Here is a 17,422-nt window from a genome sequence, read left to right as displayed (position 1 = left end):
ATATGTGGGTATACTGTTATATGAAGAATTGGCAATATATGGTCTCTCTGGGTGAGGAACTAAGAAACTTATGGGCACACTGGGCCACCAGGGACTTTGTGGGCTGAGCCAATATTCATGAACATGCAGCTTTTCAATTGATTACAGGACTGTCTTGCCATGAACATTGGTCCGGCCCACAGTGTGTAGGCGACTGGTGCACTATAGGTGGTAGATTTATCAGACCTAACAAGAAAAAGTGGAGATATCACCCATAGCAAGCTGTCATTTATATAGTACATTCTACAAAATGATAGTTAGAATCTGAGTGGTTGCTATGGGCAACACTTCCACTTTTTCTTTTTAGAAGGTTTGATAAATCTACCCCATGGTATTCTCTACACTCCCATATGGTTTAGGGTCTTCTTACCCAGGAGCTCTAGAATGCTACTATTTTCTATATAGAAACAAGAAGAATTCTCCTTCCCTTTCACATCACAGTGATTAAGCCCTGAAAAACTGCATGAAACTTTTTTGTTTTATTTTTTAAGAAATGTATTTATATTTTTAAGAACACATTATACAATAATGAAATATGGTCACATGAGGCCATAATAATAATAATAATAATAGTCTTGCATTTTAGTCAGGTTAAGTACAAAAAATAATTGAAAGTCAAATAAACAGTGTAAGAGTATATACAAGGCTCACAGTCTGATAACTGGCCAAGGCAAAGGCAAGATACCTATAAAACTATATCAAAATGAGATATACAAAAATGTGTTATTTTTCAGGGGGAGAGGGAAGGGTAAGGGAATGGTGAAAGGACTAATTGAGACCTAACATAGGACCTCAGACAGCCACCGGGCCCCCCTATGGGAATGAGAATGATTTATCAGAAGACTATAATTAAAGGAAATGGCCTGAAATGTCCTATGTGGGATCGTTGGGGGCATAGGGAGTAGGGGAGCTTATATAAATAATCCAATCGCACCAGATTTGTGAAAAATTGTGCGACTTGTTATTTAAGAATGCAGAATTTTTCTCCTAAGACGCCAAGTACCATAGTTTTTTTAAGGAGTTGCTGTCTGGAAGAGGGATTGGGTTTTTTCCAGTGTTTTACAACCAGGCATCTGGCCGCATTAAGGATCTGTACAGTTTCTTAGAACATTTCTCAAGAACTTTCAGCGGGGAGCCAAGGAGGAAAAACCAAGGACATTTAGAGATCGGGACTTAATTGATATCACTGGTGAGAGTGTGCACATCATCCCAAAACAGAGCTATCTTCAGGCAGGACCACCAGATATGAAGGAATGACCCCCGCTTCCCACAAGTCCTCAAACATAATTCAGAGGTGGAACTGTAGGTTCTTTTCAGTTGTGTATGGACCAGATACCACCTAAAATAAACTTTGTAGGTGTTCTCTTTTACAAGAGATGAATAGGGTTTTTGGAGATCCTTTCTCTAACTGTTGTCCAGGTGTCCTCCTCTGGTGGCCTGCCCAAATCAACTTCCCATTTATGTTCATCTATAGGGATAGTGGTCTGTTTGGAGGTGATGAGTAAATTATATAGAATGGAGATAATACCATTCTGGAGAGGAAAATGAACATAGAGGGACTCAACTGAGGTTAGAGATCTTGAAACATCGAGCTTGGGAAAGGCTTCACCTCTACTATGCAAATGGACTGACAGTTGGGAAACCAAAACTTCTCCCGTAAAGTCACCAGAGGGATGCATTGGCCAGAAACCATAACATCTCCAACTATCCTGATACCTGGCCAGGGGGCCAAGGTAGAAAGTGAGGGAGACACTGCCCTGGAGAAAAGTCTTTGTTGTTCCAGAGGGGCATTATGGAGAGGGAACTGAAGTGGCCTTGAAATCAAATTTGGTGTGGTTCCAGATCTGACAGGTAAAAGAAGCAACTGGATCTGCCTTCATTCAAGGACATCTACTACCAGCTGGGATGCTCAGTGCTGAGCCCAAAAAAGGCGATTTAAAGAAGGAGGATTCCAAATCTATCTCGGGCTAGATCCACCTGCAAACCATGCTTCCTCCTTTAAAGGTAGCTCTACGCAGAGTAGAGAAACTGGTGCACGGAGGTTGTTTTTACTCACAAATTGGGAGGACCGGCAGTGTAACTAAATTAGAGTAGACCTGGGTACCTTCACCGGGAGGGTCTGAAAGAGATAGAGCTTGGGGAGATTAGTACCAGATAAGAAGCTTGACAAATGAGTGTGATAGGTGGAGGCCGAAAGAAGCGTAACATCTGTGTTAGAAGTAGGAGATCAACCCAAGAGGAAAAATATGCTTTGTAAGTTGGGGTATCATTAAACTCCTTTCAAGAGAACCAGGTAGAAGAGAACTTCTGAGATTTAACTAGACCAGATAGGGTGAGCTCATCCATAGAACAATAGTAATCGATTCTGATGAACCGTTCCATGATAGAGGGGGGTGCGGTGGACCGCCAGTGAAGGGGAATGATTGCAGCGTTATTCAATTGTTTTATGGAATTTTTTTGAAGGCTCCTCTGGAGTTTCCGATCCTACACTTTCTTTCTTGCATAGACTGATCACCGTTTTCCAATATGCAACAAGTCTAGGGCAGTTCCACCATGTGTGTAAGAGAGTTTCCGGATTTGAATTGCACCTCCACCAGGACGCTGAGCTCTCCGGAGAGAATTTGGGTAGGAGTCAAATGCCAACATGACAGAATCTTAAATTGAGTCTCAACTACTGATGGGCTGAGGGAGTTAGTGTGTGAGGATAGAAATATCTTCTGCCATTCATTATCTGTTGGGGGTCTAGGTAAGTCTTGATTCCAGGCATTGACAAATTGTGGAACTGAGCGAGGTAAATCGTCTTAGAGCATTTTATACAGGATGGCAATGGAGTGCCTTGGAGCGGTGAGAGACAAACACATTGATTCAAGGAGCGTTGGGTCCTTTCCACCTTCCGATGAAACTTGTTTTTGAGTTGAGTTGCACTTGAGCTATTAAAATGCTGGCATTTAAGTGCTATACTTAATCCTTAATGGACTGGTTCATAATAACAAATAGAGATGGTAACACGTGATTGTGATGTATATTTATTACAAGACATCTGTGGTTTAGGGGCACATTTATCATCACTCGCAAAATATAAAAAATAGTTTTCAATCCTTATCGCATTGATAAGGATTGAACTATTTCTCATATTTATTAAAAAAGCAACACAGGAACAGCAGTTCCGAAAAACTGCTGTTCCTGTGAAGTAGAAATCATACTTACCACAGCTGCTTCGTTCCCGAAGCAGTATGTGGTCAACAGGGGTCCTGTTCTTACTCCAGTGCGCATGCGCCGAGTGAAACCCTCGGGCATGCGCACAAACATCTCTGTTCTCTATCGGCAATTATAGTTTGCAGAGAGAGAGAGTGTGAATGACAGGGAGGGAACATGTGATCCCTCCACACATGCGCTGTCCAGCTGACAGCACTGAAACTTTTCATTAATGATAATGTACGCCAGCTTCAGCTGCTGTATATTATCAAGACAAGTTCCCGAAAAAATCTATTTTTCTGAACTTGTTAGATTGCAAGAGGGAGCAGTCATCATACTATTGAATGGTGACTACTCCCCAAAACGAAGCAGAATGCAAAGCAGCAGATATCCACTATATCTGCTGCGATGCATCTTTAATAAATATTGGATTCTATGGAATGGATTCTATGTTAAGTGCACGTTAGTGCACCATCACAGTTTGTTAAATATACCCCTTAGTGATTAAGCACCATGCTTAAAAGCCGGCTTCTTAACCACTGGTGTGACATTACCCTTCAGACGGGGATGACGCTTTTGCTGTCAGGTTATCCCTGTCTGGCTGTGCAGTCATTCTGACGAGTTTCAGTTAAAGCCGTTTAGCTAAAATGAACGTTTTCTTTCGGAAATTGTACTAATCTAATTTTCCGTGAGGTGAAAGTTACCCGGTAACTTAAAGGTCGAGTCCTGCAATTTGTTTTCTTCTCAGCCCCAATTATATCTGACATTTGCTTTGGCCGACACTGAGCGGTATGATGTTTTTTTTTTTATATCCACAGCCAACAAGGAACGGGATGAAGACAGGAAAAGCTATTGAAGTTATTACCAGCAGCAGGTGAGAGTCTGTCTATTTATGTCATGTCTGTCTGTCTATCTCATGTCTGTCTGTCTCTCTCGCGCATCAATTTATCAATCTCGCATCTATCTATCTATCTTTCCCATATCTATCTATTTATCTCACACATCTATCTATTTAATATTAAGTTATCTATATAATATCTATCTCATATCTATTTATCTATCTGATATATATTTGTCTATCTCATATATATCTGTTTACCTTGCTACAAAATAATACACAAATTATTTGATAATATTTTGTACAAACTCTTCCGATGCATTTTAGTTTTAGCAATGATATCCTTGTAGACAAAAATAAAGTAGCTAAAATTAAGTACATTATTAAAAATCAGGCATAGGTCACACAGCTGTTTCACGGTGATAAAATAGTTAAGGACTCCTATCCTGTCATTGTAGTGGCTGAGACTAAAATGGCCCCATCTCACCCTGTACACAAATCAATGTAAACCTTTGCATATGACTGTTAACGGTCATCGACTGACCGCACTAACTCTGTCCACTGGGATCCAGCTGGATCTTACATTGTGTGGCCACATCGGATGTAGATCCAGCTGGGATAGGTGCATGCTTCACTTTTTAAGTTAACTCCCGGGGGTAGATTTGCTGAAACTTCTAAAAAGGAAAAGTGGAGATGTTGCCCGTAGCAACCAATCAGATCCTAGCTCTTATTTATCTCGTACATTCTAGAATATGATGGCTAGAATCTGATTGGTTGCTACGGACAACACCTCCACTTTTCCTTTCTCTAAGCTTTAGTAAATCTACCCCCTATGTTTTACTGTCCCCCAAAACAAGCTGACTATTTCTGTTTCTGGGACCTTGTTAAAGTCTTCATTTAATACTATGTATTTTATTCTTCTTTTGAAGACCTCTTATTTATTTTTAAGAGTTGAGGGTTATTTTTGGGGGTGGGAAAATTGCTGTATTATCAAGTTATTGATCGTTTTATAAAAAGGTATAAATATTTGTTCCTAGTTATGACACTAGGCATGTGAAATCCAAGAAAGTACATTCCTATTTTTACCTCAGGTAATTGCTTTCACGACACCTGTGGCAGCGAGAGCTAAAAAAATAAAAAATAAAAAAATAAAATGGTGTTTACAACTTGAGCTCTGTTTGCTTATGTTTTCTCCTTGTTTGTTCCTCTCATTAAAACACATTTTTGCATTCGAATGCACTCCCGCGGCTCTTTCCAGGGATGAAGATGCGACTCCCAGTAAGTGATATTATGTTTAATTCATGGCCTCTTGCTACTACTTGTTCTATGCAGCTGGGCTGAATACACTGACCCCACAGGAAGGCGCTGGGTCGGATTGGGATGTACTGGACCAGCCTCTGTTGCCGTGGCAACAGTGTGAGATTGTGAGAGGGACGTTTTCGTGTAATGCTGGTTGGAGAAAAATAGATGTTAATGTGAGAGATGGCGAAGAACATTCTTTTAAATTGTCAAATTTCCTCCCTGGCTCTCTCTCTTGCTGGCTGGTGAAATTGACAAGTTTAGAGGCTTAGAGGAGGTTCAGATAGGAGAGCGGGTTTGATAGACAGGTTGTAACTGCTAGTAAGTATAATGATTAAAGTTCTTGAAGAGTTGAATTTTGGGAACATACTCTTTGGTGTATACAGGGGAGGAAAACTACATCGCTTGGCCCAATAGCGACATTTGGGGGACCGGTGATGCAGGGGCGGATCTAGAAAAGTATCCTACCCCGGGCGATTTGGGGGTGGGGCGATTTAGGCCCCGCCCCCTTTTTGACTTCAAGGCTGCCGGCGGCTGCACAATATGTGCAGGTCCGTTCGGCAGTGACAATGTGCTGCCTGGCTGCTGTGATTGTGTTTTAAACACAATCAGAGCAGCCGGGCAGCACACTGTCCCTGCCGAGCGGACCTGCACATATTGTGCAGCCGCCGGCAGCAAGCCCCTGCTAGGGGGGGCGATCGCCCCCCCCTGGATCCGCCACTGTGGTGATGCTGCTCATCCTGTGCACTGTGATGATTACACCCCTCTGCAACAGCAACCAATGACACCGATCAATACCCTTCCGGGGCTGGCTGAGATGGGGGGCAAGGGGACATCTGACCCCAGGGCGGTACCATGGTGGGCTACCTTGGGCTGGGTGACTGCGCCACCTGCAATTTGTTTACTTTAAAATGTTCCCAATAGGCAGCTGAGCCGAGTCTGCACCCCTGGGCTAAAATTTGCCATCCAGCCCCTGATACCAATACTGTATTAAATCAGATTGACCGGTGTTACGACCTGGAAGCGGTCACTTTTTTGTTTTTATGTAGTTAATTAGTAAGGTTGAAAAAAGTTACAGGTCCATCGATTTCAACATTATATAAATTCTAATTGCGTTGATCCAGAAGAAGGCAAAACAAAACTCCCAGTGTGATAGATCGCAGCTTAGCCTCAGGCAGGAAAAATCCCTTACTGACCCCAAAAATGCAATTGGTTAAAATTTACTTGGATCAATCACCCCCATAATGTCCTCTTCTAATTATGGCTATTGATACCACTTCTTGTAAGAAGGGCGTCAAATGTCTTTTAAATACGGACAGTGAATTTGTCATCACCTCCTCGTGTGGTAAAGAATCCCACAGCTTAACTGCCCTTACAGTAAAGAACACTGTCCTGTTCTGATGGTGAAGAATTAGACAATTCATTGTATTGCCCTTGGATATATTTGTACATATTAATGAGATCACCTCTAAGACACCCAGTGTAAATAAACCTATTTTTGTAGTCTGTCTTTAGAATTTAAACCTCCCATTCCCATTAATCACCCCTGAATGTTCTCTAGTTCTCAAAGATGCATCCCAGGATTTTATTTGGTTTTGCAACTGCAGACTGACATTGTGTTGCTGCTACTAAACTAAACTAGTATTCCTAAATCCTTTTTTAATCCACTTTAATATTTCCTGGTTGTATCCCATGTAATGTGTAAGAAGTGTAATTATTACCAAGGCTTAGGTGTATAACCCTACATTTATCTACATTAAATTTAATTTTTACAACCTAGTTTGACATGTTGTCTAATTTCTTATTGCGGTTACATATTGATATAAAGTAAATGGTGTATATTCGGAGTGTTTCTACATGTTTCTTTCCTATATTGTGTTCTAGAGAAGGATGCATTTGATCAACTTTTTGACCTGAATCCAGACAAAATAAAAGATGTGATTCAGGTAACTTCATAGCTGCACAAATAAGACCTAAATTAATTAACCTATTGAACTATTAAGTGCCTATTTTTATTAAATTGTATTTTTTTTATTAATAAAGTATGTAAATGGAAGTTTCTTATCTTTTTATACAACTTTCCCCAGTCCTTCTGGATGTGGCTAACATGAATATATACTAGGGGGCATATTCAATTGTTGGCGGTTTCCGCCGCAAAAAAAGTATTACCGTTATTACTGTAATATTAAGCCGGATTTCAGCTCACAGCTCCCTGAGCCGTGAGCTGAAATCCAGCATGAAATATACCGTAATAACTGTATTTACGCACACTATTACCGTAATGACGGTAATAGTGCGCGGGGCGCGTTACTTTTGTGAGTAACGCTCACAATTGAATATGCCCCAAGGTGACAGGGAAGTAAATATTCAAAATGTCCTACCCACAATGCACTAGATCTGCCTCCCCTTGCTCCATAGATTTCCATGTAGCCACTCGTTTTAGGCTTGCCATGGCTCTTCTCCCCCAAACCTGGGCCTGTCCCTCCCCCAAACCTGCCACCCCTTCGATCCTGGGCCTGTAGCTCCCCCGATCCTGGGATTCTGGTCCTATCCCTTCTGAATCCTGGGAATGTCCTTCACAAATCCTGGCCTTTCCCTCCCCCCAAACCTGGGCCTTTTCCCTCCTCCGTTCTGGTATTCTGGGCCTTTCCCTCCCCCAAAACTGTTCCCCCCCCCCCCATTTCTGGTATTCTGGGCCTTTCCCTTCCCAAAACCTGGTTTTCCCTCCCCAGTTCTAGTAGTCTGGGCCTTTCCCTTCGAAATCCAGGGCCTGTCTTCAATGCACAAATCTCCCCTGTGGCACTAGCCGTAGGTTGCAGAATGCGGCAGTTCAGGACATATACATTTGAAGTATCGCCACCAAAACATGCGAGAATTTTATGAATCATTTGAAAAGCACATTTTATATATTTTGAAGACTGGATAGAGTGGAGCAACAATACTACCCCATAGTGACCCCATCACCTGACTGGTGAAAGACCTGCGGACATGATGCTGGGAGCTGTAGTGTCAACCAATAAAGAGACAGACTGATCACATATTCCCTAAATGTTTCAATTATAGAGTAAAAGAGAAGGTTGGAACACAATCCTCTATGATCACGTCGCTGTCATTTCCTTACAGGTGATGGTTCATTTTGTGAATAAACAGCTGGTAAACCTGAGCCTGACAGTGACGGATCTGGACACTCAGGTAAGTGTGACATTGTCTTGTCTTCACAATACATTCTAAACATTAAGGGGCCTATTTCTGAACAAGCAGCGATAACAATGATTTTTTTCTCTCTCTGCTGTTGCTAAAAATTGTTATTGCTAAAATTTATCAATAAAATCTTCCCAAATATATGTCTTTCCTGAAATCACAACGCACGGCCTTTCTTTGTTGGCTATTGGCAAACAAGAGGTGATGCTGCTTGGCCCTGGTCATGTAGTGATTGTAGGTACATCATATGACATAATGTCTTCTGCGGCCTGGTCTTACCTGATGTTCATTGGTGCCAAGTTACCTGTTTTATTCAGACCTTGCTGGTTATACCGTTCACACGCTAACAGTTCTGTGCTCCTGATCCCTACTGTCTGTATCCTGTCTGCTTTACGGGATCTGACTTTTGCTTGTAACTATGATTATCCTGTTTGCTGCCTGGACTGAACCTTAGCCTGTGACCCCAACTATCCTGTTTGCTGCCAGGACCAAACCTTTGACCCCCATTTATCATGTTTGCTCCCTGGAGGGAACCTTTGCCCGTGACCCCGTATATCCTGTTTGTTGCCTGGAGAAGAGTTTGCCCATTGCTGACCCACCGCTGCTCTGCCATTTGTTCCGTTCTCCCGATTCTGCATCTCTCCACACTTCTTGTTATAGACTGCTGCTTATCTATCTCTGTGGTTGTCGTTCCGCACATCTGTCATCTAGTCGTAAGCTCACTCCTGCTCTGCCTGGGCGTCACTATACTGATCCTACTGCTTTTCCTACTGCTCCTGCTTTGTCAGGTTCTATCTGTACTTGTGCTGCTCTACACTGCCACAGCAGTACTGGCCAAACACTGGTGTTGCAGTCTGCATATAATTACTCATTGCTCTCTACTGCCAATAGTAGTTCTAGGTGAACTTGGGTACTGCATCCTTTTGTTCCATCATCATCTATACCTGCTACATCAGTATCCTATTGGTGCATCATCTATCCCAGCAGTCATGGTACGCTCAGATCAGTCTATTATCTTGCTCGTATCTTTGTGGCAACCCACAGCTATTAAGTTATAACTACTTGAGATTAAGTCCTTGGGACAACCAATTACCAGCGAATATATCTAGTTCCATAGGAATGGGGGTTGCTGTAGGTGAAACTCTTGTCAAGATTGTTTCTGATAACTTGGCGAGTGAGGATTTGGTGACTTTGGTGGGATCAGAATATGACCCCACACACACTCAGATCCAACCACATTTACCAGCATGCATGATAATGTTCAGATTGATGTTTTTCAGATTATTATTGAATATTATAATATAATGCCTCATTGGACCAATTGTCCGATATCGCTGCTTGTGTGGCCAGCTGTGGAAACTAGATAGTGGATAGATAAGCATCTGCCTATGTGTTCTCTAATTTTAACAATATATTCCATCCTAGATTGGGGTATTTTATTAACAGAAATGTCCTTTATGTAACATTATTATTATTTTGTTCTATTTAATATATCCAAACACTGAGCACATTTTGCGTTTAATGTAAATTAAATTTAAAAAGATCCTTTTGTGCTTACATCAAAGTGTATTACGATTCGCTAAACAAGTTTTTTTCTTTAATATTTGTAATGTGTTAAAATTACCAATAATTTAAATTCAAAGCGAGCCTGTCTCTGGCAGACGAGATCTGAGTAAATGGCAAATTAATTCAGAGAGGGGAGAAATTCATCAATTATATAGGATTTCCTGAAGGACCTTTCAGGAAATATTTGAAATTCGTTGCTCAAACTGCTCTGTGTATAATAAGCAGCTTCAGGGGAAAGTGTGTGCAGAGTGGGATATCTTACAAAGCGAAGGATTTATATATTATATAACGGAGATAGACAGCCCCTGGTACCATGCTGGTACCATAACTCTCATCCGCCAGCTGATCCAACGTCAATGGAGATAACGTTTAGCGACAACAGAAATGCCCGCAGTTCCTCGTTCCTGCTATATATCCATTTTATATACACTCACCTGTTTTATCTCTTTAGTTTGCGGATGGGGTAATTCTGCTGCTGTTGATTGGACAACTGGAAGGTTATTTTCTAAATCTAGGAACGTTCTACCTGACTCCCAAGGCACCTGAGGAACGGGTATGTTGTTAAATCTATCACTTTTTTAAAACATCCAGCTGGTTACTTTTATAAACTTCTCAAAAAATTAAGAGTCTTTAGGCACACAACTTGTGGCGCTTAAGCCCCGCCCCCTTGCAGTGGCCACACCCTTTACACCGCCAAATCATAGATACTCTTATATGTTAAATTTTTACTTATTAACTCAGCTTGTTTTTCTTTGCTGTGAAAGACACATGAAATAGAAATATATTCTGTGCAGGGTAAAAGCCACCGCGTGACTTCTTTGTCCTGGTAAATCCCGCAGCGTAAATGACAACAAATGCTATTTTATTATATACTAGCAAAAATGACCTGCCACTGTCCAGTATATAATGTGAAGTTATGAGTAAGTTTGAAAAGTAGATATATGTAATTTGAATGATTGGGTTAGGGTCACATACCACAGACACATAGGGCATGAGTATTTAAGGAAAGTACGACAGAAAAAGGAGTAGTTTATTATTTTGCACATAAGTTAAATACTGGCTGTTTTTTCATTAGCACACAAATCATCATCATCAGCTATTTATATAGCGCCGCTAATTCCGCAGCACTGTACAGAGAACTCACTCACATTAGTCCCTGCCCCATTGGAGCTCACAGTCTATATCCCCTAACACACACAGACAGACTAGGGTCAATTTGATAGCAGCCAATTAACCTACCAGTATGTTTTTGGAGTATGGGAGGAAACCAGAGCACCCGGAGGAAACCCACGCAAACACGGGGAGAACATACAAACTCCACACAGATAAGGCCATGGTCGGTAATCGAACCCATGACCCCAGTGCTGTCAGGCAATGGAAGATTTGCTGTTGTAGTGATAGAAAATTTCCTAACTCCCAGTTTATCAATAAAAGATCACCGTGGTAACGCTGTGATACTCAGCCCACCTGCGATACTGACTGGAAGCAGCAAGAGGAGTGTAATGCAGTTGAAGTAGGCACAGTGATACATTAACACAGATGATGAAATAATTTGGCCGTCTCTTGGATAAATAAAGCATGTCATTTTTTTATATAGTCTCTATAAATACTTTCTTCATTTCACATCTCATAAAGCACTGTAATGTAGATCCATGAGCATATTGCATTGTCTCTGTATAATAACTTATTTTATGATATAACACGTCATCAGGCTTATTAGGAGATATACACCCATCAGCCACAACGTTAAAACCACCGTCCTAATATTGTGTAGGTCCCCCTCGTGCCGCCAAAACAGCTCTGACCTATTAAGGCATGGGCCCCACAAGACCTCTGAAGGTGTCCTGGGGTATTTAACACCAAGACGTTAGCAGCAGATCCTGTAAGTTGCGAGGTGGGACCTCCATTGCTCGGACTTGTGTTTCTAGCACATCCCACAGATGCTCGATCAGACTGAGATCTGGGGAATTTGGAGGCCAAATCAACACCTTGAACTCTTTGTCATGTTCCTCGAACCATTGCGGAACAATTTTTGCAGTGTGGCCGGGCGCATTATCCTGCTGAAAGAGGGCAATGGTTTTCTACACTACAAGTCCATTCTCTCCCTGTGGTTCATGTTATACATTGTATCACTCCCTTCCTCCACTTGACTCAAACTTCCTACTTTTTGTTGAGTTCAGCAAGATATTTACACGTATTATATATTGCACAAATAGTAATATAGATCTGGCTGGAAATATGTCCCAGCTATTAAGTTGGTGCCAGACTGCTTCATGATTAAAGTAAATTTGGAAAATGGTGTGTGTTGTTTTTGTTCATATCCCTACACACCAAAGTAGGATCTGTACATTGATAATTATGTAATTTGACTTTGTAGGGGAAGCAAATAAAGAGTTGATAAAACCAGTTTTAGCCACACCCACAAGTGCGCTATTTGTGCCAAATTACATCATGGAGGCTCCTGTTTAGCCCAGGATGCAGGGGAATGGCCTGCCTTTTCGTGATGCTAGGACACTTACCTGTAATTCGTGTTTCTCCCGGACATTCGGGAGAGTGGGTTAGTACATATGTTGATGTCATCTCATTACTACCAGTCAGATTATTGGGTACATTATTGCTGCTGCCATTTTGCATTTCCCCTTAGGTACAGCAATGATCTCAGCCCTGAAAATGTGCTATTTTGGCTATTAGGTATGTGGCGATTATGGCTACATTATAAGGGAACTATTCTTCCTATGTATGTAAAAATGTAGTGTTTTCTATTTAATCTTATATCTAATGTTTAGACACTAAAACAACGACTCCAGGAAAGATTTATTAAACATTCTAAGGTGTTGCCTATAGCAACCAATCAGATTCTAGCTATCATTTTTTACAATGTACTGGATAAATGGTAGCTAGAATCTGATTGGTTGCTATGGGCAACACCTTCACTTTTCCGTTTTAGAAGGTTTGATGAATCTACTCCCCTGCCTCCCTCTGGAAAGCTGGGGGGGACAGTTCTAATCTCTGCACCAGGGTTCTCCATCCTCTTGGTCTGTCACTGCTTTCTGACCATCTTGCCATGGTCCTTGTTCTTGAACACATCTTTGCAAAGCTGAAGAAATTATCTTTGAGTGTGTCCTGTGGGTACCAGACTTCAACTTCACTCTGAGACAAACTATCTCCACGATGCCAGTGACGCCTTCAGAGAAATTTTACATAAATTACATATTTCCACCTGACTGATGAAAGATTCATGAGCCTTTGGCGGGTCTGTGATTCTCCTGACTGAGTGCGTCTCTGAGTAAACATTTTATTTATTCTGTCGTTCAAATCAAAACATTTGTGAAGATCTTAAATATTCCTCAGCTCCTTCCTGTCTCTCGGCGTTGATAGAGGAATTCAAACCTCAAATCAAGCTGTCAGCCCACTCGTTCCCTGGATGTACATCATTTAATCAGGCTATAAGCGAGTGGTAGATGGCCTCTCTGCGCCTGCAAGAGGGGAACACGTTACTTTGCAATCTGTGCGATGTGATTGATGGCTATCATTGATTACAGTGATTAGAGAGCTAGGAGTGATTGCCTTTGGGGTAGAAGAAAGTTTAGTAATGAAAAATTGTAAAAGAACTTGTTGCTTTGCTACTAGTCGTTGCTGGCTTAGATTAGAGCTGAGAATGGAGTAATAAGAATGCTCAGCAATCAGCGGCTAATACATACGGTGCTTCCGCTGATCGGCCGTAGGTCACTGCCCCCTTCGGAGTAACGTGGCTCTTGGTCCTTGGGTGGGGCCCCTTGACCCGCTTAGTGTGGGCACGTCATGTTGAGTCGAGAGGGGCGTAGTCCCTCTGACACCAGATTTAGCACCAACCAAACGTAAAGGATGATATTAGTTGTTTAGCGGACTCACAATTTGCTTTCTCCGCCACCATTCTTGTTTTTAATTAAACTGTGACCTTGTTTGGCAAATTTATTTTTCTAATCTGGATATACATTCTCTTTGGCAGCTTCACAATGTCACTCTTGCCCTGGATCTCCTCACGGACGGAGGTGTCTTGCATAATCCAGTGGATCCCACAGGTCAGTATTATCACTGCAAACAACATACTTTATTGCTGAACCAATGTATATTATAGGCCGGAGGTGCTCAATCCCAGTCCTACTGACAGGTCATGTTTTCTGGATTTCTGTCTGTAGAAACAGGAGCTATAATTTCTGACCCAGAAAAAATGGATTAATTCACCTGTGAATGAGTAAAGAGATCCTGAAAACATGGAGTGTTGGTAGCCTTTAGGGACTGGGTTTGAGCACCTCTGGTATAGGCTAAGGTAGATCCATCTAATATCAGCTTTTACATAGGGTTGCTACTGTCTCATTATTTTGTCTGGAGCTGCCCCCCCTCTTTTTTGGGTTCCTCAATAACTGGCGGGAGTCACAGATATCCTTATCTTCATCTGTGTACAGAAATATACACCGATGGGCGTTACACCTCATACTAAGTACAAAATAACTGACCAGTTATAGAACCAATGCCCATAAAAATGCAAATATATCCATTTAAATCTTTTTCGTCTTGTGAGTTATCTTTTGCTCATAGGTGATGTCCTCCCAAAATTTCACGTGTTACAAATATGCAAAAAAAAAGAACATGTATTTAGTGTAGTATTTCTCAGTAAATATACTTATATACAGTACATCAAAAAAACAATTCAAGACAGTGAGCTATAAAAGGAAGTGACACTGCACCCTTTTGAGAGTGCGCTTACTGTCAAGTTCACAGTAACAACACATCTATCACCACTTGTGGTAACAAATCTTTGGGGGAATCCCCCTTCGGTAACTCGGTTACAAATGTATTTGGTCATACAGAAAAACATTATCCTCCATTCGTTCCAAATGGTGAATCCAAAAACTCTCACGTATATGAAATAAATATAAGAAAAGAGGCATATAATGCATCGTCTCTAAAAACAATAATTAATGTGTATAAGAACAACTAATACTAACATCAACATGCAGGTATGGTGTCTCTCAAATTACATTTGGGTATTCTCATATAACTTCCTCTATGAGGCCCCCAAAAAAGCAACCATCATGCAGGATTGGTCTGATGGAGATCCCTAAGATGATTAGGAGACCAACCACCCAACGCGTTTCAACCTGTAGAGGTCTTTCCTTGAAAAAGCTCTCTACAGGTTGAAACGAGTTGGGTAAATGGTCTCCTCAGCATCTTATATCCCAGTTTAAATAGCAATGTATATGGTATGTTGTATTGTGCTATTTACTATCATCATCATCACCATTTATTTATATAGCGCCACTATTTCCGCAGCACTGTACAGGGAACTCACTCACATCAGTCCCTGCCCTATTGGGGCTTGCAGTCTAAATTCCCTATTACACCCAGACAGACCAAGAGGGGTCAATTTTTTTAATAGCAGCCAATTAACCTACCAGTATGTTTTTTTTGGAGTGTGGGAGAAAACCAGAGCACCCGGAGGAAACCCACGCAAACACGAGGAGAACATACAAACTCCTCACAGATAAGGCCATGGTCGGGAATTGAACTCATGACCCCAGTGCTGTGAGGCAGAAGTGCTAACCACTAGGCCACCGTGCTATGTTAGCTATATGTATTGCTGTATTTGCCATGTGCTTATATTGTTGCTGGGAAGTATTATTACAGAATCTGGGGCGCCTTATAAATAAACAATGATGATTGAGACTCATTATAGTAATGTAATGTAAATATAGTTAAAATTAAAATACATTTTCATATCCAACATCTGATGACATTTTACAATCTATTATAAAGCTATTTTTAATCTATATCTTTTTTCCCCTCTTGTCTATCTACAGAGATTGTGAATGGAGATTTAAAAACCACACTGCGAGTTTTGTACAGCTTGTTCCTCAAACACAAAAATTCTTGAAATGTCCCTAAATAAGGATTCGGATCAAGTAAACTTACCTGGGGGCCAATGGAGGATGCAATTCATTATACATTATATAATGCACAAGTGATGTTAATATTCTGCATGTGTATAATGACTGTATAAACAGTGATTTTTGATGTCACAGCTTATAATCGGTGAATCCTGGCGTCATTGTGTGTTTATTAGGACATTACGATACGTGTATTATAATAGATAATGCAATCCTTATGCTAAATACTAACAGATATTAGATGTTAATTTAGGTGACCTTTATAAATTCACTCATCTTACAGCCTCCTGCTATGTTATATGGTCACATGTCTCCTCTGTGACTTATTATTGCTCTATAATTTACAGTAGGGATTGCATTATCTCATTATTCTGCAATTTTTAAAATAAAGCATAATGATGATTTTCATTTTATTTAAATGCCAGGAAAGACAGTTTTGTAGATCTAATGCATGAACTTAGAGTTCATTACTCTAATCGCTACCATGTTTTAACAGAATAGACCACAAATATAAAAAGTATATGTTCTGTTGTTAAAGAAAGTAGAACAACAGCTGTGCAGCTAGAAATCTCACCGTATGTTACATTACAAAGCAAATAAATCTATTTTTACTCAAACTGTGTCCTTGATAATACTGCACCGCAAATTGGTTTATTGATATGTGTCGAGCAATGCCTAGCTATGTACTAGACCTGGGCAACCTGTGACTACAAGTTCCAGCATATCTGGCCAGCTATTGTCTGACCAAGTATGGACAACTGCATAGTACTACTTCCACTGACTTCATAATGTGGACAACTGCATAGTACTACTTCCACTGACTTCATAATGTGGACAACTGCATAGTACTACTTCTTCCACTGACTTCAAAGTGTGGACAACTGCATAGTACTACTTCTTCCACTGACTTCATAGTGTGGACAACTGCATAGTACTACTTCTTCCACTGACTTCATAGTGTGGACAACTGCATAGTACTACTTCTTCCACTGACTTCATAGTGTGGACAACTGTGAATTACCACCTGTCTTGGTCTGTCTGCTGAATGTGATGTTTAGAATCTATTTTTCTTATTCTATGCAGTTGTAAGTCTGGTCAAATTGCTTGTTTCCCTGAATCTGTAAGTGAGATTAAAGGTAATACAACTTCTACAGGGTACACACTTAACATTGTGGACCTGATTCATTAAGGAACGTAAATGCCGATACATGCCATATTTTGTATTTTGCGGAAAAATGGCTCTGCACGTGCAGAACCGGATTATATACCAGTGAACGCAGCAACGTCCAATTCATCTTCTAGCGCAAAGGACCCTTAAGACAGTCATAGATTTCAGGGGCGGAACGGGGAGTGGACT

The 17,422-nt window shown here is 41.0% G+C and overlaps 1 protein-coding gene across 1 annotated transcript in view; it reads left to right on the top strand.

Moving 5' to 3' along the window:
• Positions 1 to 16,682, top strand: part of PARVG (parvin gamma) — a 40,885-nt gene extending 24,203 nt beyond the window's left edge. Inside the window, exons 7-13 of the mRNA XM_075210264.1 lie at positions 4,053 to 4,108; positions 5,331 to 5,350; positions 7,256 to 7,317; positions 8,495 to 8,563; positions 10,590 to 10,691; positions 14,127 to 14,199; positions 15,979 to 16,682. Of these exons, the coding sequence (XP_075066365.1) occupies positions 4,053 to 4,108; positions 5,331 to 5,350; positions 7,256 to 7,317; positions 8,495 to 8,563; positions 10,590 to 10,691; positions 14,127 to 14,199; positions 15,979 to 16,052 (456 nt within the window). The 3' untranslated portion in view covers positions 16,053 to 16,682. The remainder of the gene's footprint in view (positions 1 to 4,052; positions 4,109 to 5,330; positions 5,351 to 7,255; positions 7,318 to 8,494; positions 8,564 to 10,589; positions 10,692 to 14,126; positions 14,200 to 15,978) is intronic.
• Positions 16,683 to 17,422: the final 740 nt, after the last annotated feature.

This window comes from Mixophyes fleayi, chromosome 4 (assembly GCF_038048845.1).
Source record: "Mixophyes fleayi isolate aMixFle1 chromosome 4, aMixFle1.hap1, whole genome shotgun sequence".
NCBI classification, from domain to species: domain Eukaryota; kingdom Metazoa; phylum Chordata; class Amphibia; order Anura; family Limnodynastidae; genus Mixophyes; species Mixophyes fleayi.
Note: the sequence above shows the minus strand (reverse complement) of the source record. Positions and strands in the feature narration are given on the sequence as shown.